Genomic DNA, 22,283 nt, shown 5'->3' on the forward strand with positions numbered 1-22,283 from the left:
AACAGTGAAAGTCAATCAAACTTTTCTTCTTTAACCCCAGATTTTCTTGTTTTGCTTGTGGGCTTTCCAGATCTTGTGCTGAAAAATAAGAGATTGCTGCTAATAAGTAAAATGAAGAGTACAAGATACAATTTTTCTTACTGCTTTATCTGAGTGGGAAGATAGTGCTGCAATTCAAGTTTGTAATTCCAATATTCCAGACAGTATGTACCTAGTTCACTGACAATTCTGTTTACCTTCACATTATCATCAATGTGATCCAAGCATATTGCTTATAAGGAGTTACTGACAGTATAATTGCAAACTTGGACATACCTGTATTTATATGGTGCACTACAATACCAATGCCGATGTAAAATTTCATTTTGTGAGTTATGACACAGGTATGCTTAAATCAGATAAGCTTCATTTGTAAATTATTGAAGATACAATTACTTTGTAACCAGTTAAGCCACAGATCACCGGTACTTCACATTCATGCAAGCCGTATAATATTACAAGTAGCCCAGACTAGGAATGAAGTAATTAAAATGGAATTGCAGTAGACCAACTAGCAACATAAAACATCTTTAAGAAACGCATGCATAGATGCACGCTGCATCTCTTGTTGATTCCCCTGGGATGTCATACACCTTAAAAGCCCGCTTCTGTGGAGAAGGCTGAAAGGGTGAGCAAGCAGGCATTAGGGTGATTTGGGAAGGGAACTTCACCATCCAGATTCACAGTGCACTGGGTGCCCTGCCGTGGGGCACTATGGCACACGTGGTTACTGGTGCCCTATGCCTACATTTCTGGTGACTTGCAAATTTTGCAGCTTGCCTTGTCTATGCTGATGGTATTCTAAGCAGCTACAGGAAAGCAGTTTCCAGCTAAGCAGACAGCGAGAGTTTTGCCTTATAAGCAGTCTAATGCACAATTAGAATATGTTACTAGGTCTAATTTCATGTCACTAATTTCAGTGTGTGGGGAGAGCAGCAGAGCAGTGGGTTGCTCAGCTGTAGTCCTGTCTCAGGCTCCTTTCCTGCATCCCAGAGGAGCCGTGGAGCCAGCCTGGGGAGCGGTTATTCTGAGCACTCAATCACATGGTCTTAGAAACACCTTAATAAACCCTGACCAGCAACGCAGCCAAGAGCTTCACCTCAAAATAAAACAGCTACCCAGGATCTCAACACTGCAAAAAAGGGTCTCATCCAGCTGAGAAGATAGGAACTCTGGTACCCAGCAGAAATGACAGACAAAAGCCCCTTCGAAACAGATATGCTGACGCTCACACGATTCGTTATGGAGAAGGGACGCCGCATTAAAGGAGCGACAGGGGAGCTGACACAGCTGCTCAACTCCATGCTGACTGCCATAAAGGCCATTTCCTCTGCAGTCAGAAAGGCAGGCCTTGCCCACATGTGAGTCCTACCTAGCGATACGGGGAGGAGGTAGAGAGGCAGCTGCTTGCACAGCAAGGCTGGGGAGAGGGATTCAGAAATACATTGGAAGCGTCTCTTTTAAGCTGAGTGACTGTAGACATGAGGTCAGAGCCTGGATTACCATGAGTGGGAAGTGGGAGATCTGTCTTTTTGGATCATTTTTATATTGGGTGAGAAACAGACATTTAAACTAACTGCCATTCTGTAATATTTTAGTCTAAAAATGTAACTTCAATGCACTGCTCACCTTGTTATCCCTTGTAAATGTTGATACTGATCTAGTTTTAAATCTGCTTTGAATTTGCAGAATATCACACCATGATATTTTTAATGCAGAATATCACACCATGATATTTTCTGCTAACATCCAAACCTGGTGCTGAGCTGTGCAAATCAGGGCTTGGCTTATCTTGGGAAGTTGATGTTCTGCCTGACTGCAGTGTAAGTAATGGTCTAAAGCAACAGCCCTGTAAGAAATGCTGCACGCTGCCACGCATGAGTGCATGTCCCCTTCCTTCCTCAAGTAGTATCAGGATTACAGGTGGGGAATCTGAAAATGCTCTATATGAAAAACAAATATAGCGATGTGGCATCTAGTGATTTAGCAAATGGAATGAAGAATTGCCTTAGTAAAGCCTGAACTGAACTGTTCCTCACAGGGCTAGGTGAAGGAGACATCAGTGAGATTCTTTTAATGGTGATCTATCTGAAGCAGTTCAGTGAGCTGGAATGTCCCAATAAAATTATGCATTTAAATAAATATACAGGTTCTGTTATGTATTGAAAGATATGTTTCTGTACATGCCTGTGAATCTACATATGCATACATGCATAAAAACCACAGGGAATATATTTATGTAAGACAGTATCTGTAATTTTTTCTAACCCCTGCCCCCTCCCTTCCATAACACCAAAATGTATGACACTCAGGGGTCTCTGTGCTTCTGTTGACTAGTTTGGTCAAAGTCCTCCATGATCTTTGCAAATCATGAATTCAATTTCTCAGTACTATCACCCTCATTTCACAGGTACGGACCATAATATGTAGAGAGGACATTGAGACATACTCAAAGGTAATAGCAGCATCAGGCTCCTATGCCCTAACTGCTAAACTGTGCTTTATCTCTGCACCTGCTTGGGTGAAGCTCAGCTGTTTTTCCTCCCTGACTCAGAGGAACAGTTGCTTTTATCTCATTTTCATCTTCAATATGCAACCTCTGAGGTATTTAATAAGTGGGAAGAATCACTATTTGATAGATGAGAGGTAGAATAGCCACCTAGCCTACAGGACACACTGTGCTGGATGAAGCTTCACTTCAGAAAGAAAACATCCGTTATGGTGAGGAGCAAATGTCTCCCTGTGCAAACAAAAGTTTCAGGTGATGAACCAGAAATATCTGAAGTATCCAAACACACAAATTAGTAACTCCACCAGTCAAAGTACTGCAACTAACCATGAAATTTCAGAAATTCCTATGGCAAACCATCAATCATGGTGACTGGCTTGCATCCGTTTGCATATGTGGTTTGAGCTCTGATTTTTCTAGCCCCTTCAAACAGGAGACTGTGAAGTGTCTTTAATGTTAAAGACTCAGCATTAATGTTTAACAAATTTGCCATTCAAAAGTAAAGGATGACTTTTCCCAAGCCATAGACTTGAGCTGGGAATGTGCCTGAAAACACACTAACTGGAGAATGGGTGCTTAGCACTCCCTGAAAATCATGGTCCTTTCCAGTATCTCAAATTTGGCACTCCAAAATAAAGAGCCCCAACAGTTCAATACTTCTGAAAAGCTCAGGCAGCTTTGAGCTTTGAGTAAGACAAAAGACCTGCCCTGCTCCCAGCTAAAGCCTGCTGCTGACCAACATCCTAGGGATTAATTACTTGCCCCTTTCCTCTTCCTTCCTTTTTTTTTTTTTCATAATGAATAAAAATGCTGTATCTACACCCTGTACAATTTTTTATACTTCTAAGAGGCCCTGACCATGCACAGAAGGTCTAAACAGTGCTTCCTCAACAGGGAATTGCAAAAATACATGTACTGCTATACACTAGATCATTACTGTATTGCTAAAATCAGGTTAGAGGACAGAAGCATCATCCTAACTCAGCCAAGGATCACTAAATAAAACAGACCTTGATCTTTAGATACAGTTCAGCATGGGGAATCGTCTGAGGGTGTCTTTAAAGCTTCTGCTTTTGGGGTGGCTGGGCACTGAGTGGACATGGATTACAGGACCATCACGGAGCTCTGAGCAGCCAGTGGCAGAAAATCATGCAAGTGCCAACTGCCCATTCTCTTCCCTCAAAGCTACTGCCAGACACTTTGTGGGATGACTAGGGAAGTCCGGCACACAGTGGCCAGGCTGTGGGCTCTGCTTCTGGCTTGGAGAACATCCAAGCAGGAGCAAAAGGACCGAGGCACAGCCCCAAAATGATGCCATTGCCTTTTCTTTTTCTCATGCACACTTTTGATTTCTAGCAGCAGCAACCATCTCCTAATGCACCTTAGCAATTCGATCTAAAGGTTAGAGGTGTAGGAAGATGAGAGGAAGGAGCCACCTTGATTTCTTTTTTCTCTAAAAGCCCATAACGTTGGCCTCCCTCAGGTTTCTTAATATTTTTACTTTCCTGTAGGTTTGGTATAGCTGGCACTGTAAACGTGACCGGTGACGAGGTGAAGAAGCTGGATGTATTATCCAACTCCCTGGTGATTAATATGCTCCAATCCTCCTACACCACCTGCGTCCTGGTCACCGAGGAGAACAAAGATGCCATCGTCACACCGAAAGACAAGCAGGTCTGTGCGGCTCCTGCCGCCAGGGGTTACGGGCTCAGGCAGCAGCAGATGGCACTCTCGTTTCAAGTATGAAACCTGGGGCTGGCCCCACAGCCAACCCTTCCCGGGGGAATTCAGAAAATTTGCACCATTACTGCATTGTTTTGATTAATAACTGTGGTGGATGACATGGTTTCAACAGCTAAAGAAGCTGTGGAGGGTGAAATTGCTATTAAAGTTTTTTTGTGAAGGGGGGAGAATAATTATTTTTGAGCTTGTTAATACACCCCAGATCCCAGGTGTAAAGTGTACTATTACATTCCCTTACCACCAGTGTAACGGTTTTGGATTACATTAATATTTAGGCAAGATAAAATGAGATGAGGGGCCAGCAGAACCGGGTTTTATGTTACATGCCCAGAGGAAACACCTGACTGCTTCGTCTGGATTCCCCCAGGAGAGGATCCTGTTGCTTACACTGATATAACTTATCCTTTCCCCAAGATGTTTTCCCTCTGCTGCCTTACCCTCAAACCTCAAATCACAGGCAAAGCCTTTTGTTCATAACAAAATGTAAAAAAACAGAACACATTTGCTGGAGGAAGATATTCACTTCCAAAATGAGTCCTTAGCTTTCAAGAGATTTCTTGCATTGCTTGGCAGCAGAGGAGTGCTCCTTTCTACCATCACATTTTGTGCTGTTCAAGCAGAAATGTGCCCTCTCCTATTTCTCCAGCAAGCCCTGCAGGGAGTGGGTGTCACTGTGCTCCAGGGCCAGATGGGTCAACAGTGCCGCCTTCTCTGACAGGCTGTGTGCACTTGGGGCACTAAACACAGTCATAAAAACATGGGTTTTGTCAAATAAAAGGAAATAATAGTGCAAGACTACATATAATTTAATGCTTCCCTTGCAACTCCTGTTTTAGGGTAAATACATTGTGTGCTTTGATCCCCTTGATGGCTCATCCAATATAGACTGCTTGGCACCAATAGGAACAATATTTGCTATCTACAAAAAGGTAAGAGAATGAATGAAGCATGCATAGCATGATTCACTTGGTAAAAGCAAAATGTCTTGGGCATATCAATTTGCTTAGTTTCTTTCCTAGGTCTTTTAAGTGTCTTTGGGATCAACAGAGCCTTAGAAAGGGTAGAAGAGGTAACACTTGAGATTCATGTGTGCTAAAATGCTGCCTGAATTCCCAGGAAGGGGACACTCAGTCCCATGAAATTGTTAGGAGGCAGCACTTCCCTCCTCCAGACTCACAAGCACTTAAATAAAACCCCGTCAGCACCAGGCAGGTGGGTAGCTGCTTCAGTGATGCCCTTACTCTCTGCAGGAGAGCTGAGGGGTGTCTCAGCGCCTACGACTCACTCACTGTGTTTGTCTACCCAGATGGTGGCTGGGGAGGGCTGATGGTCACTGCCCAGATCGTATCATGGTTAGCAGTGTGGTGGCCTCCCAGCACAAGTTGCTTGGCCTACAATGGATGGGAGTTTATAAGCAGACTATCAATGGGGGCCACCGGAGGCTTGAAGGAACCAGTCACCTACAGCTGCTGGTGCATTGCCTGCATGTCTGCTCCCATGGGGCTGCACAGAATAGCAACTGCACAGCCAATTAACAAACATTAATAGTTAAGAGTCATGCCAAGTCTTGTGATTTGATTGCTAATCTCCCAGCAGCTGGTGTTTTCCCTAAAGCCTGAGATCACAGTCATATGACTATGGGAGACCCTCAGCCATTACTGTTGTGAAGTAACATTTACAGGACTTGTGACTGCAAAGAAGTCTTTGTAGACTCAGATGCTACACTTCAAACATGAAGATACATTTTTAAAGCTCTCTTTCATCTTCTAACTCTTAATTTTCCACTGGTTATTCCTCTTTTTTTTACATTTCTGGTAGGCAATGCACTAATCATCACTGTTGAGAAGATGCATCTACTAGTAAACCGAATAGTTCAAGCACATGGCACAAGCCAAATGCTGGTATATAGCTGTCCACGCTGTCAACAGTTAGTACAAACCCCCATCACAGGTGCAGCCCAGACCAACAACACTGAGATGATGCCTGGGTATGGCTTCTGGAAAGAGCAGCCCAGGGACTTCCTCCAGTACTGTCTACCACCTTGCTTTTTGCAGGGAAGAGGACTTAGCTGTATGGATGCAACCAATGCCATGTGCCCTTATGGTAAGCAAAGGGGCCCCCATTCTCTTCACTTACCTGTCTAAAGATAGTCTAGAAGACATTTGCAGCAGGCAATAGCTGAATTGTCCACTGTCGCTAAAGCTGGTAAGCACCATCCTACAAATACTAAACATTAGCTTTCTCTTTCTAAAAATATCAAATTACTCTGCATAACTACAAGGGCAAATGCTCAGTGTGATTAATATAACTTAGCAGGTTGAAATACAAATTAGATTTCTCTACCGTCTTTTAACTCGCCTGTTAATATATGTAAAGACTACAGACTCACAGTCTTCTCTAGGGTTCTGTTTCAGAACAGAACAGAATTACCAAAGAACTCATGTCACTCCCAAATACTCGAGTTTTCAATTAATTTTCTGAACCTTCCATAGTTGTTGTTTTTGTTGTTAACATATTTGTTGTAAACATTGTTTCTAAGTTCTGGTTTTCATGTGGGTGGATACCCTTCAGCACTTCACAAGAAGAAAATTACATTGCTTTGTACAAATGCTTCATATCGAAATGAAAACCCTGCTGCTAGGATGAAGCACAGTTCATAAATTACATAAACAACTTACCATTTTTCCCTGGAAAATTAGAAACAATGTTGAATTTACAGACTTTCACTTCCATAATTCTTTCTATTAAAATGCTGATTCCAAAATACATGTTAATTAATGCACCTTCCTCTCAGACAAGACAATTTCATAGCCACGCTATTAACTTTAAACACTATTAACTTCAAAGTCTTTGAAATAATTAAATAATAATGTGCTTTATGGATTGTTACTGAAGGGTAGCGTAAAAGGAATAAAAGTGACATGTTTATCCCAGTGGATGAGAACCACTTAAGAAAGAAAACACAATTTAAGGTTCATGAACATCATTTTTTAAAAGCTAGAACTGTAATTTCAAAGGATGATCCTTAGCACCTGTCTGATATTCAGTGTCTTCCAATTCTCAGATGATTGCATGGCTGATTTTCTCACTGTGTTACCACCTTAGCTTCATTTCCAAAGGCATACCCTCCACTACTGAAATATTTGCCTCACTTTAGCAGGAAAATGTAATCAGCACTTTTCTACAAAGGCTAGACTTGACCAATACATCTCAAACTTGAAAATGGTTCTCTGGCTGCTCCCAGTCCAGAGCCATTGCCATGGTGGCAAGTAACATTGCCTCTTGCCAGAAATGCACTGCATCAGTTTCTTGGAGAAAACCACCAGGAAGTTAAGTGCCGTCTTAGGGTTTTATGTAATTTTCCACCTGGCTTTTACTGTCTGAAGCATGGGTGGTATTGTTAAAAAGACCAAAAACATTCAGAAAAGTGGGGCTGAAAGAGAAGCCTCGCTGAATCAGCTGAAGCCAGAGCAAGGGATATGGCCCTGGCAGTCACTGCTGCTGAGGGGCTCTCAGCTCATGGAGTATCAGGATGTGGTCACAGTAAGTATTTTTTGCTTGGATTCTTCCCAATTTTTCATCCCACTGAGCTGAATCTACAACTTTCAGTTCATGCTGCACATATATGGTATGAAACTGCTGCTTTGTTTCATTCTGGTTTTAATTTGTAACTTTGCCCCGTGCTTCAGATGTATTTTATTCCTCCCTCTTCACTGTCATGAGGACAATGTCCTTCCCTCCATGTGGTTTCTCACAGAGAAGGTGTAAGAATTCAGGGCAAATGCAAAGGGTACTCACCAAACACATGATGCAAATGGAGACCTGGAAGCCAAGTCCTTCCAGAGCTACTCCCACTACTAGAAATCCCTCATGTGATGTTACGCAAATCATGCATGCAAAAATTTTCAGACTCAGGTATCACCTGATGGTACCCCTGTAGCCACACTCGCAGGCCTTGTTTCATCTGCTTCATACCAACAACAAGCCAAAGTGACGGTGTCAACACTTGGCAGAGCTTCTCTGCAGTCCCCTTGACTGTTTCAGTGCTTTGCATAAAGAGCTCTAAAAAAATTTCACCATCACCATCTCACAGTCAAAATATAATAGAAAAGATATCCATCTATGCACCAGAAAGAAGTGAAAACATTCAGCAGCTACCAGACTCTACTGACCAGCTTAATTCCCTGGTTTGTTTCACAATACATGGTACTTGGCAGGACAAAGCTCCTGCAGTCCCAACAATGAAGTATCAGCTGATCTGTAGCTTTTTTACATTCTGTCTGACAAGCTCTGCAAAATGTTTGTCTGAGACAGCTTTCTTCCTTCCTTTTGGAAGCTGGCTCTTGGAAACACAGTGTGAATGAAGAATGAAAACCAAGGGTATTCTGCCCGACTGTCCATCTCCTGAGGAAGAAGTTCCTCTGGTTTTTTTCAGAATAATCAATAAATGTGTGATTTCTCAACCATATAAACATAGAAAATGTATTCAAGAGAGAGGACTGAAAAGCTCATCTCAGAAAAATGTATTTTGAATCAATATCATATGTAAACAGCAACTATGTATGCTGTTTATACACCATGTTCTATAAAACAAACCTCTTTACTGTATTTATACAAAATTAATTTTTATTCAATGAGGAAAGCATACAAAGAGCTAGGAGAACCATAATATGCTTGCAACTAGTTGTGTAAATGTATGTTTAATTCTGCATTTAATGTTGCAAACAGTCTACTGTAGACAACCATTGTTTTTGATGTTGAGATATATGTGCCATGGGCATATATTTTTGAAAGAGAAGATGCTGTGTAGGGTGTAATAGTTGGTTCTGTAAAAGATTGTTTAGCAAAGCACTAGCCACTACTAGTCAGTATTCAAAAATATACAAACAAGTGTTTTAACTAGTTTTCCTTCATTATGTGCATTATAACCTCTCTGAATAAGCAGCTTGGCACAGAATAATTCCAAGGGACTGCATACAAGATGTATTTGCACATGGTATATTTCAGGTCCCATGAAGAGCTGGCTGGCAAGTGGAATTTTTTTCTACAAAAGAAATAAAAAAAAGAAATGGCAAAATAATGATAAAAAAAAACTTGATCAAAATACAGCTAAGAACCGTAAGCTAAAGTAACAAAGTAAGAAAATCTTTCAGCTGAAAATGAAAATACTTTACTGTAGAGCTACTGTCTTCATATGCCAAGAAATATGTAGTTTTGGTGTCCTACATCTCACTTTTCCTCTAGAAGCTGGCATACAATAATTAACAGGATCCCCAGGTTACCCTTAGCTTTCTGCCCTGCTAGGACCCTGATGGGCACCCTGAGACCTCCTTGCCATGGGGCACACCAGAGAACTTCTCTGTTAAGGAGAGACGTTTTCCTTTGGAAAATATCTTTGGAATCCATTCATGAATTTTTAAGGAATTAAGTGGATAGTCACCAAATATTTCATTTCCTACACAAAACAGTATCCACTGATCTTTACTTTTTTATCCAGGTATTTAGGGCTAGACCTGCTGTTTCTATTTAGCTGCTACTCAATCTAATCAAACCCATGCAATCACTGAGAAATTGTCTGAGTCTGGAACAATAAAATGCTAAACCAGGGCCTGAAGTAAGGATCTAAGGGGGTTCTCATTTTAATTCCTCATGAACCACCATCAAAATATCCACAGAAGACCTACCACAACAGACCAGCTTTTAAAGAAACATTAAAATCAAGCATTCCCTGACCATGTTGTAGTCCCAGGAGGTGAAGACTCAAGCCAGCCTTCCCAAGTGCTCTTGGCTGTTCTCCTTTCTTACTCTACCAAACTCTTGTATGCCATGGCTGAGGCACACCCCTAAAGCTGGCTGGAAATACTTGCACCAGGTCTGCTTGGGGTCTTGTTGTTCAGTGGTAACCAAAGTGCTAAATCAAAGTATAAGTGTTGGAAATTGATTAAAAGCCTGAAGTACGTTGCCAGGTGAATGTTCTAGGGAGAGTTATACCTGCACACACATACACATTACATATGCAAATGCAGTTGTTATTTTATGTATAGTATGAACATTTACATCACCTCAGCTGCCCATTGCTTCACCAGCAGAGGCCAATGCACAATCCTGGTTCTATCATGTTGCACAATCTACCTTTTTATTCTGCATTACTGGAAGCAATTTTTCTGTAATGTTAATTACTGCATTCGCCTCACAGTTATTCCCTCTGAAAGGTGTCAGTGTGATAGCTTATGTTTACATTTACAGAAAATTAGTATCTCTGTTCTGTCTCAGATTTCTGATGTTCTTGAATAGACTGGCCTGTAACGCTAAGGTATCAGCTTTGTTGCAGGTATTGATTGCATGACATAGATAAAATAACGAATGCTCAACATTCTGTTCCAGCCTGTGCATGTACTTGTACCAGACTTGCTGTGACCCAGTGGGGAAAATCTCTCTTTCGGTTGTTTCAAAGGCCTGCATAGACTCAAAAAGGAAATCTGCCCCATGTTATTATTGAAGTGTTGTTTTATTGTTTCTCGTAAGCATTTAACCTTCAGTCCAGTGGTAATTTTTCCTCAGGAAACAGATGATGAGCCCTCTGAAAAAGATGCTTTGCAGCCTGGACGCAAGATTGTTGCTGCAGGCTATGCCCTGTATGGCAGTGCTACGCTGGTCGCCCTCTCGACAGGGCAAGGAGTGGACTGCTTCATGCTCGATCCGGTACAGTCATGGTGTTAATCACATTGCCACTATCTTTTAGAGCTTTCCATGCTTGGGTTTACTAATTTTTGTTACTCCCTGACTGTAACCTAGGCAATCTATGCAATTCTTTTTTTCACCCATGTCCTGGAGCATCCCACTTCCACCTTACAAATATTTAATAACACATGGTTATGTTCGATGCCATACCTCTGTTTGTTTGTTTCTTCTACTCAGTGAAAGAGAGTTTAAGTCAAACAGCATTCGAAACCCTGTTCATTCAAACCAAACTGCTGGTTTGCAGAAACACTTAAGAAAATTTACTCTGAACAGTGTCTTTGCCTCCACTTACAGGACTCCTTTTTCTGTCTGTAGAAGAACCTCAGCATGTTCAGTGTTATATAGTCTGGGACAAGGACCATTTTTTGATACAGTTCATGCAAAGCGAGTGATGTCAGGTTTCCTGAGTGCAATTTAGTTTTATAGCTAAGTCCTTTAAGCTGCGTACACAACAATTTGCAAAAGCACAACCATACCCATAGAATTGGAGGACATGTGCCCCCCCCCCCCCCCCCCAGTGCCCAGCCCAGGAGCCCATCAGGTGTTACTGGAGGCATGCAGAAAGGAAACTGCTCATTAGAGAAACCAGCACTAGATGTGGGCAATAACATGGGGCGGGGGTGGGGTTGGATAAAAAGGTGTAATATTATCAGAATTCCTTTTAACCTTTATAAATGGGCCCATTCTAAGTGGGAAAAACTGGGAGAGTAACTGCTCTGGTTAAAGACAGCAGAAAAGAAGGTGATAATTGCACTCAAACTGCAGACAGCAACACCTGGGAGCAGCTGACCACATTCACTTAAGATATCTAGACAAGGCAGGCAAAAAGAGTTCAAAAATCAGAAGGCAGTGTAATTTCTTAATTTGTAACCTTATGATACGTGGACAGAGATTCACAATCCATCTGCTTTCAGGGCTGACTGATGTTCTTTTGATACAGTTGAATTGCTTTTTATAGTACCAATGTGACAAGTTCTTATTAACTTAACACAGGTTCTGTGCATTCTGCTCTTTTTGAAATACTGTGAAGCTATACACAAGTCTAGCACTGAAAGGACCAAGCTGTGCTAGCGTTTCTGCCATCTCTAGTGTGACAACAGTAACAGAAAGTCAACAAAATTTTTCTACTGCTTGTTAATATGCTGCTCTATCCTGTTCTTCCATAGGGTCTTGGTGAATTTATTTTGGTGGACAGAGATGTTAAAATCAAGAAGAAAGGGAAGACATACAGTCTCAATGAAGGTTATGCGAAGTATTTTGATGCTGCAATGACAGATTATTTACAAAAGAAGAAATTCCCTGAGGTAAGAAAATATTAGCACTGTATTCTTGCACTGTGCACTGGCAAGCACTGCATTCCATGCAGTCTTGGCTGATGGGAAAGGATTTGAAGTCCTGGATGAGTTCAGCCCACCATAACCCTTTTGTGCCATCAGATCCATTTTGGGTATGTATCTGCTGTGTTTTTTTCTGGTGCCCCAACATCTTTTATAACTTAGACTTAGGTAAGTAAATTCATAGCTTGTTCGTCACTGTGTGGAGGAAAATGTGCTGTACATGAAGAACCAGTTTTTTTAAAAAGCCTCTGAAACCATGCCAGCGAAGTGTGGATGTACCCTTGTTTTCTAGCTTATCTGAATATGCAGTTCAGTCATATGCACAGACGGGCATTTGGGGCTAAATTCCACAACACTGCCCAGAAGGTGCTTACAGGGATCTGGGTGACACCTTCTCCTTCCTGTACGTGCTTGGATCTGAGAAATGCATTTATCACTCTTGCACTGTCTGCTTGCATCATGTGGAGCATGAACCTATCCACAGATTGAAAATAAAAAAAGGTGTGAGGCACAATTTCACTGTATTCTGTTGTTAAGAGGATTATATTGTGTCCCTCAAAGGGGTAAAGCTGAGAACATCCCATGTCTGATGAACTTCCTTGTGGGGACATACAGCTTTGTATGGCCTCTAGTCAGTGCTAGGAGGATGCAACACAAACTCTCCATGTGGAAAGCTGGAAGGTCTCTAGAAAGTGTGGCTATATGACCAGTAAGTCACTACAAAATATGGTGATGTGGAACAGCTCAGGACTGAATTTTGCCAGGAAGCTGGTTTTAATGCTCTTTTTTTAAAAAAAACAAAACAAAACAAAACCAAAACCCATAGGATTATTTTTTACGCTATTATTTGCCAAGAATACTTATACAGGGCTCATGTAAAAATTGATGTATCCAGTAGAATACTTCAGGGTGCTGTACAAGGGAAAAGTAATGAATAAGAATTTAAACCATAGTCCTGTGAGAAGCTCCTTCTCAGCTGAAAATCTGAATTTACTACATTCGATATAGCTGCAATGCAACCTCATCTTAAAACCTCTTTTCCATATTACCCAGATTGTAGCTACAGAGGGTGTCACATCACAGCATTTAAAATATATTCATTTTGAATATTTGAGGCTATTTTGAAACTTCAAAGCCTGCTTTCAGTCCAGCTGTGAGAGAAGCAGGAGCCCCAACACAACTTTCATACTTCCTTAAAACTAAGCCAGCTGGGAAAGAGGAGATCTGTGCTTTTCATTATGTTCACGTTATGCTGAGCTATGTATTCTGTATAATGCACTAACACTGGATTTATTAATTTGTGTTTTTGCAAACCACCCAAGTGTTGTTTAAAGTGAAACTCTTCAATAAATCATCAACCCCAGACAACCATAAAAAGACTGAAAAGATTTCAAATTCAGTGGAAAGACCGGACAGAGATATTTCACCATGGGCTTAGTGAGGACAGCTCCTTCAGGTGATTCACTGAATCCTTATGTTAGGACATACAGGAAAAACCTCATTTGCAAACACTATTTTATCTCAAATCTGTGCTTCATTTGAGGAAAATCTATTGAAAATGTGCTGCTGTGCTAATGCAACAGAAGTTGGCAGAAGGTGTTTCTGTTATTTTAAAGCAAGCAGCACAGTAGTGCATGGATTATTTGGGGCAGGGGAAGCCTCCTCAGGGGTGCTCAACAAGCACATTGCTCTGCTTCTCTGAGACATAGGGTTGTCTGCGTGAGAAGGGTCAAGGCGCCAGTGTCATGGCTACAAAGCAGAGGGAACGGCCCTGCCCACCTGAAAGCTTGTTATGAACCTGAGTTTTGGAAACAGCATAACTCAGTTCCTTGATTTAAAAAGGACATTATATTTGCATTGTGGGAGGACAAGAGAGAGAAGGTGTTGCTACTTTTCTGTAGCATGAAACCTGCTTCCTGGCATCATCTGTAAGCCTTACCAAATACAGCTACATTGGTGGATGCTCCTGCCTTCTGTGCAGCACCCAGGTGGAGCATTACACCGCTTTGGTCTTTGTCTTCCTTTCTTCAGCATGTACAAGGGCAGTGGGGGGTATCTGCTGGATACCCCCTGCCTCTGACTTGAGGAGGAACTGATGTGTAGGTCATGGGGGATCCCTTCTTACTCAGGCAGATCATTCTCACTCTATGGCCTTCTGGCCGCTAGAAGCCAAGAGACTAGGCATTAATTTCAGGTACTCATCACGTTCTTATCCCTTTTGTTCCTTTGATCCTACTTCTGTTTCCTCCTTCCTGTGGTTCTTGGTCAACATGTTGTTCAGATGACTCTAATATTGCCACAAAAAACCTGGGAAGTTAAAAATACAACAGGCAAACGAAGTAGGAAGTTGTCCACAACATGTCCTGTGTTCTGTATTACTGTCATTGGTGACCAAACATTACAATCAATGTTTATGTGGAGAGGAGAGACTTTCCCTTACTATCTAACAACAGCATCCCTGATCAGGCAGTTTGAACTACAAAGCCATGTTGGCTGTCAAAGTTTCTTGTGGACCACCATTCACCTAAGGTATCAATACTGAATTAAAAGCACTGGAAAAGTGCTGCTGTTGCGCAGGCCAGCTGTAAATCTCCTACCATTGTCATGTAGATCTTAATAGGAAATATTTGTCTAGACACATCTCTTCTGGAATGAGAGTCCAGAGTAAAGATAATTTTTTGTTAAGCATCACAAAATCTCCTGCTGCTTAGCCAGCTTGAAGAGCAAGCTGCTGTTTGTAAGGCTGCCTGTAACACATGTTTGTGCCAGCCTGCACCGTATAATGGGCACTTGATAGGCCAGAAACTGTTTCTGCACAAGTATCACTCTTAACTCCTTCCCAAAGTGTATTCTTCCACCAGTAATGCTTGCAGGGCCCTTGCCTCAAGCTGGCACTGATTCACTGATGGTAGAACTCAGATGCTGTGGGCATCGTTGTCCTTTGCTATTTCACCCATTTTTATCTTTGCTTCCTATAGCCACAATAGAAGTTGAGAGTCTTGTCACAGCTTGTTGGTTGAGAGCCATGCAATGGAGACTCCCTGGTTAAGGATTTGTCTTCGCAATGCCATCAAAAACTTGCCATCAACAGCACATTTCAGCATGAAGCATTCTTCTGGAGCCAGCCCAGGTGTGCCCCAGTGATATAAAAAAGCTAATAAAAACACCGTGATTTTGTCACCATAACTGTATGTGGAGCAAGGGATGCAGGGTGCTGCTGTAGTCTGTAGGAAAGAGTTTTTTCCCCCTGCTCTCCTGGTCGCTGTAGTTATGCCAGAAATACACAGTCTTAACTCTGCTGTGGAGGAACATAGCCTTTAGAAATCAGTACAATACGGAAGTGAGAAAGTGACTTACATCACATTGTGAAGAAAAAAATCACAGGACCTACCTGTTATGAGCTATTTTTGTTCCTCTGGGTTAAGCGAAAAATAAGCAGGCAGAAGGGTGGAAGTAAGAGCAATCACAAGTTTACTAAAACACCATGGATGCTGACCAAGGAAACATCAAGGTTCTCCAATTCTTTCATTAGTATCAGCTGAAGCAGTATGGAGTGCTCACTGGGCAAACACACAGTTTGGCATTACTCAGAACCCAGGATGAATCTCCCTAACATTCATGTTCTGTTATTTTGTTTGAGAAGAAAGCCTTGGCAATATGCCAGCATGCGTGCAACACCTATTAACTTTCTCACCTGTAATAAAAACGTCTGGGTGACTGAACTGGAGAAACAAGAAGTAACATTTCTAGTAACTAGAAGGATTATTAATTCCTCCCATGCAGGTAGCTGTAAGCTAAGGCAAGTGAAAATTTTGTTTCACTCTGTCCTTCAAGTGATAACTGTACCAGAATGGAGGAAATCCTCTTCTGTATTTTTCTTAGCACAGCCTCAGCAGGTTTCTAGCAGGTGAATTTCTGTCAGGGTAAGAAGCAACTAAAATTGTCAGTGGCATCTCATCAGCTTCACCTAACACTGTCCATGCACACATATATTGTGTAAATGACCTGCACATGAATAGGAAATCCAGCATACCCTAAATGTATCTGGTTATTTGTACAAAGGTGGCTCAGCTGTGTGGATCACCACCAGTAAATTTCATACATGTGGGTTGCAGACTTTTTATTTGATAATGTCATGGAAGCAGTCCTTAGCAGTCTGCTTCAGGGCCTGTTTATCATCAATACACTATGACTTTTCTTAATGTTTAACAAACTTCCCTTAAGACTTGCTTCATCACCTTCTGAAACCTTAAAAAAAGAGCTCTTCCTTTGACTGAATTTTTAAATGTAATTTTAAACCATAACCATATAATCATGCAATTTCCATAATTGCAGGCTTGCATTGGTGTCTCTCCAACACCTCTTAAGGTGTTTTTTTCTGACCTCAGATTTTTACAGTTGCAAAGTCACAAGTACAAACAGTTGTGGGATGGAGAAGCTACCATATGAAGTCTAAACATGTAATTATTTGAGGGTAAGCCATGGGAAATAAGGGGTCAAATACTTAAAACATATTTTCGGTTGTGCCTGGAAGTAACAGGGCCATGTTTAAACAAACTAAATATAAAAACTCCAGGCTGTGCCTTACCCATCATGTCTACCATACTTTACATTGTTTTCCTCTGAATTTTCAGTTCTAATGTGTACAAGAAGAAAGAACAATGGAAAACAGCATAAGTGCAGTTGAACAAGGGTTATCACCTAGGATGGAACAGTTCTCTGTTCCAGTTTTACTACCAGCTGTATCAAATATCCAAGTCTTATATTTAGTGGATTAGGAGTCAACTTCTTAGTGTTGTGTGGCATGATATTGTGCAATTTTATGAGAATCTCTTCCCATAAAAGAGAATCAATATCAAGACTTCACAGTTGCATTGAACAGTTTGAAAAAATTATTTCAAAATAGAATTATGTTTTTCTCTATCTGTTTTTTCCTCCCACTTGTGGATTCTTTTTTTCCCAAATAACATCATAATTTTGCTGGGAAGGGTGACTAACTTGTGATGTCTGGAGGTCTTGGGGGTGGCATTGCTGAACAAGTTATTTATGTATTTCTCTGGATCTACTATCAGCACAAGGTGAGCTTTGTAGAAAGCACTAAGATCATTTATTAGAAAACTGACCCAGACAGAAAAATCTGCAGAGGTCTTTTCAACTTTTAACATTGCAATACACAAATATATGTATGTGTATTAAATGTGCATGAAGTCCCAGTCTCTAGTAATTTTCTGGGGAGGCGCAAATTCTTCCTCTGCTTCATTGAAGACAGAGTGAGAGGTATCAAAAGACCAACAGACTTCTTGGCATAGTAGCTTTTGAAAAGCTTTCCTTCAGTTTACATTTGTATTGTGTATCTGCCCTTCATAAAAGTATGGTGATGCATCACTTTTCTCAGGTGGAGCTTATTTGGTGTACATAACTTCTATTTGTGCAAGATACCTTGCTTGTCTTCTACCTTTCCTACCTTACCATTTTTATGACCAGTAAATCTGAGACTGGTATGAATACTTCCCTGTCTGCTCTCGCTAAAATGACCTGCCCTTCAGCAACATCAGTTTCTAAGATGAAAGCAAGGAAAACAATATTAATGAATAAATTCCCATCTCCCAAACTAAGCTGCAGAATGAATGCTACGACCAATCTCACACCTTGACAAATAAGCTAGAAGGAAAAAGCTGAAGTCCTCTGGGAACCATCTGGACGTGTATTGAAAAGTAACATCCCTCCTCATGCTTAGAAACCAGTGAAGGATCAGCAATCAAATGGGTACCTTGTTCTGATAATGCCAAGAAATTTTCAGCCACTGTTAGCAGCCATTGCTTTTCCACACTCTAGGGGTTGATACCAAATTGTGCACTCAAATTATGGGCACCCTGGTTTCCATACTGTGAATGCAGCTCTTGAAAGTGCTTATTTTAGAATTAAATATACAATCACTACATCTTACAAAATGCTTCAGGCTGGTTTAGTGTCCATAAGCAAGCATTGATTTAAGCAGCTTTGATTCCTGTTTCATAACAAAACTACACTGTGCCATGCTACTAGCTGTCTAGCCTGGTAGATATAATGCTTCACTCTGTTTTCCAGGATGGCAGTTCCCCATACGGCGCCAGGTACGTGGGCTCTATGGTAGCTGATGTTCACCGTACGTTGATGTATGGGGGGATCTTCATGTATCCTGCTAATCAGAAGAGTCCTAAAGGAAAGGTAAATCACTTGACTTACTCTCTGGTGAACTTAGTCAACCTGATACCTCTGGTTTTCCCAGAGCGTAAAGGAACAGTTTAGATACATAAACAGATAATAATTTTCCACCCCTGGAGAAAATTATTAATGGATATGATGGTCAGCAATCAAATTTAGGCAATTGCCAATTCAGGCCAGAAGTCTTCCAGTGTACTTTTATACTACAGACTACTCAAATGCTTTTCACTGCAACCAAAGGGCTTTATTCATTTTCCTGAAGAGAAACATTTCAGTACCATAGAAACCTGTTGAGACACCTATGCACCGCTGGCAGTTAGCAGTTACATCACAGGCCTAAGGAAGACCTGTGCACTTCATACTGGCAGCTAGAGTCCAGGTGGGATATGCTGAACTCGAGACAGGGTTTTGGCCAATGTTAGACAGCTGAGTTTGCCTACCTAGTATTTCCAAAGGATGTTAAACCTACTATCACCAGACCTGCAAATACGAGCTTCTACTAACTGATCTGAAAACTTCACCAGTGGAAGGTGCTTCACGCGTGCTAAGATGAGTATTCTTGGAAAAGATGATTATTCTTGGAAAAGATGATTTCCCATTTGGACATCTGTACAAAACACACTGACTGACTGAAGTGCAATGCAATCCAGTGACTCCCTGAATCTGCTGGGTCATGGATGATAGTCAACCTCAACTTTTCTCCTGCAGCATCAAATATCCTTTTGTTCTGAAATCTGAGTTAAATTATTGTTGAAAGATGAGAAACAGGACAAAAGAACAAATGTATGAAGTACCTGTAACATTTTACAAAAGTCAAGATTTTCAAATGACTTAGCCTACATTGACTATTGGATTGATCTGGCTTGGACTCCCGTAATAGAGAAAGTAATGAAAGAAGCAAAACTGTACTATCATTGTAAACAAAAATTTTCTTCTTGCCTTCTCAGACTTCAGGTGTGTACAGCTCTTTTTATATAAACCTCTTCTTGCTGGAGAGGTAATGCCTTTGTGGTAGGTGCCGTGACCATCATCCTCCTGAAAGACAGTCCATGCACTTAGAGAGCTGATAGAAACCAAATGTCACTGGAATTGATCCAAAGGCTTTAGAGTAAATGCAAATGACATGCATGTAGGCCCTATCATCTAGAGCTCCTTCTTTCAGTTAAAAGAAGAGTGAGAACAAAATGCTCAATAAGCAGTGCAGAACCAGCCAATAAATAGACCTTTTCAAATCAGGTATGTTAAATAATATTTTTTATGAATGTAAGATTTATAGTTCTCTGTTAGGTGAAAAATGTTAAACCTATCTGAAGACAGAGCCCATTTGAAGACCCCTAAGTGTGACTGCACTACACCCTGAAGGAAAACTGCTTTTCTTAAGCCACGTAGTCACAGTTAAGCAACACAAACTCCACAGTGGTACAACAAAGGTTGGGCATGCACTAACGAGAGCAAAAAAGGCTATTGGTCTTGTGTTGCCTGTCACATGGAGTCCTTGTACCAGAAGTAGCACTTCAGTGGCGTTTAAAGATAAGAATGAAGGTAATATGCACTATTTAAATTTGTGATATAACATGGTTTTATTACAAACAGCTTGACAAAGGAATGATGGCTAGTAAAATCCTGAGTCCAACCCATTTCTTTGTCTCTACATACGGTTGCACTCTGTCACACTTCCTTTTCCCCAGAAAATATTCCCTCTTTTGCATATATGAAAAGCCCTTCAAACATAATAGCTACTAATGTTGTTGTGCACGATCATTTCATAGACCATCAAAGATTCAACTAAACCTACAGAAATCATGTCTGTTAAAAAATAACCATCTATACCCTTTTAAACACAGAAACTTTTGGCTGATGTCCCAAATTGTTTGCATTCCACCAGAACACAGGCACACCAGACGTAACATTTTTAAACATGTGAACAGATACCAGGGTCTAAACCAAAAGTGCCTCTGTACCAAAAGGGAAACATTGCTTTTAATAATTACTGCAGTTACTTCTGAAAACATAGCCACTATCTAGATGAGTTCAGGCCGCTAGTATCTATTCACATTTCTGAAGAGCAGCAATCAAATCCTGAAATTTGAAACTGGGCGCATCAAGTTTCAAACTCCAAAATACCCTGACCAAACACAATGTGATTACCCCAAGCTTTCAGGTAACATGTAAAGCCTGTACGTGAGCAGAGATTTTGGCTTTTCTTTCCCAGTACTGTTAACTTAGCTGGCTTAGATGTTTTCCTGGTATCTGTGGGCCTAGCAGCTGCTTTTGACTTTTTTGACAAAATACAGCTTCACTGGTGCTGCACATCAGTATGTCAGCTTGGAAACAATGGTGGTGACGCTTGGATGCAGGGTCAGTACACTTTTCCTTGAAATAGAAGGTGTTAAGGGAGGTGAGAACAGGAAAGACAAGAAGGAGGAGCTGCTGAGAGACATCACTTGGTGTTGGTACAGAATTTTCCAAAATCACAAAAAGTTCTGGCAAGTCCTTTGGTGTAATTTCCCCCAAAGGCAGTCATGTGTTCTCTTTCTTTCTAGCTCCGACTCCTCTACGAGTGCAACCCAATGGCCTTCATCATTGAGCAGGCAGGTGGGATGGCAACTACAGGGACTGAGGCAGTGCTGGATGTGAAACCTGAGAGTATTCACCAAAGAGTCCCTCTGATCCTCGGTTCTCCAGATGACGTGCAAGAATACCTCGCTTGTGTACAGAAACACAAGAGCAGCTAAAGTCCTCATCAGACTTTGCTCATCCGTCTTCAGTCTACAGGAAAAGCCATACGTATCAAGATGGTGGATTCCAGCACTTAGCACCCATCTCTCAGTGAAAATGCCACTTTGTGAGAACAGGAAAAATAGTGAGAATGGCTGATGAGAAAACCCAAAAATTTCATTTCTCTTTGCAGACAAACGTAAAAATCCTCTAACTCTGATTTATGCAGTGCAAATGTAGAGACAGACACCTGATTATTAAACAGAAGTGACTTACTTTATATAATATTAACAAAAGGAAGTGGGCTGTATCAGTACACCCATTTGATCTGAAGCTTTACACCTGACATTAGATGATTGGCATTGTTTGGGGCAGGATTTTCACATCAACATTCGCAATGCCATTACCTGGATTTTCTGTCAGAGTTTTTGTTGCAGGTGCTTTTTATCTTGACAGCCCTGAGAAGAACAAAAGTCTCGAGCTGTCTGAAACAGTTCTAAGCTCCAAATTATATATGTCTTGGGTAACTAATAAAGATGAAAAGGCTACAAAATTTCCAGTTATTTCAGTTCTCTTCAGAAGAGGAAAATGCCCCGTGTTATTTACAGACAGGTAACCTTCAACGGCACAAATTACAATAAACCATTGCTATGGGTGTGACACTCAAATCGTGCCTGTCCCCTGTTTTTCCATTGTCCTCTGCAACAGAAGATGAGCTATTGCCACCAAGCCACCGTCACACCTCCATTTGCTTTTATTTTGAAAGGTTCTCATTTCAGATTGAAGTTTGCCATTTTATGCACATCATACTGGCGTTCCTAATCACCTCCAGCACATCTGTCCTGTTGATGCCCTAGTGCCATGTCTCAGGCTTGACACCATCTAAGGAGATCAGGAATCGCAAAAATTATTAATGAAACTAAATGTGTGATTATGTTAGGTGATAGAGGTGTGAAAATTGGGCTTTAGGTTACTTTAAGTATTAGACATCC

At 41.1% G+C, this 22,283-nt stretch overlaps 1 protein-coding gene across 1 annotated transcript; it reads left to right on the forward strand.

Annotated features, from left to right (window-relative positions):
- Positions 1 to 1,002: 1,002 nt before the first annotated feature.
- Positions 1,003 to 21,331, forward strand: LOC101914642 (fructose-1,6-bisphosphatase isozyme 2). The gene is made up of 7 exons (XM_005240685.3): positions 1,003 to 1,400; positions 4,060 to 4,222; positions 5,128 to 5,220; positions 10,853 to 10,993; positions 12,199 to 12,336; positions 18,457 to 18,576; positions 21,117 to 21,331. Exons 1-7 carry the CDS (start codon positions 1,228 to 1,230, stop codon positions 21,306 to 21,308), a joined length of 1,020 nt encoding a protein of 339 aa, XP_005240742.1. The 5' UTR covers positions 1,003 to 1,227; the 3' UTR covers positions 21,309 to 21,331.
- The last annotated feature ends 952 nt before the right edge of the window (positions 21,332 to 22,283 follow it).

Source organism: Falco peregrinus, chromosome Z (genome assembly GCF_023634155.1).
Source record: "Falco peregrinus isolate bFalPer1 chromosome Z, bFalPer1.pri, whole genome shotgun sequence".
NCBI lineage: Eukaryota > Metazoa > Chordata > Aves > Falconiformes > Falconidae > Falco > Falco peregrinus.

Bases quoted from the DNA above. Each gene is read 5' to 3' on its own strand.
- LOC101914642 (XM_005240685.3), top strand. From the start codon at position 1,228: ATGACAGACAAAAGCCCCTTCGAAACAGATATGCTGACGCTCACACGA. The intron at 10,994-12,198 runs GTACAGTCATGG...GTTCTTCCATAG, and splicing joins ACTGCTTCATGCTCGATCCG to GGTCTTGGTGAATTTATTTT. The intron at 12,337-18,456 runs GTAAGAAAATAT...TCTGTTTTCCAG, and splicing joins AAAAGAAGAAATTCCCTGAG to GATGGCAGTTCCCCATACGG.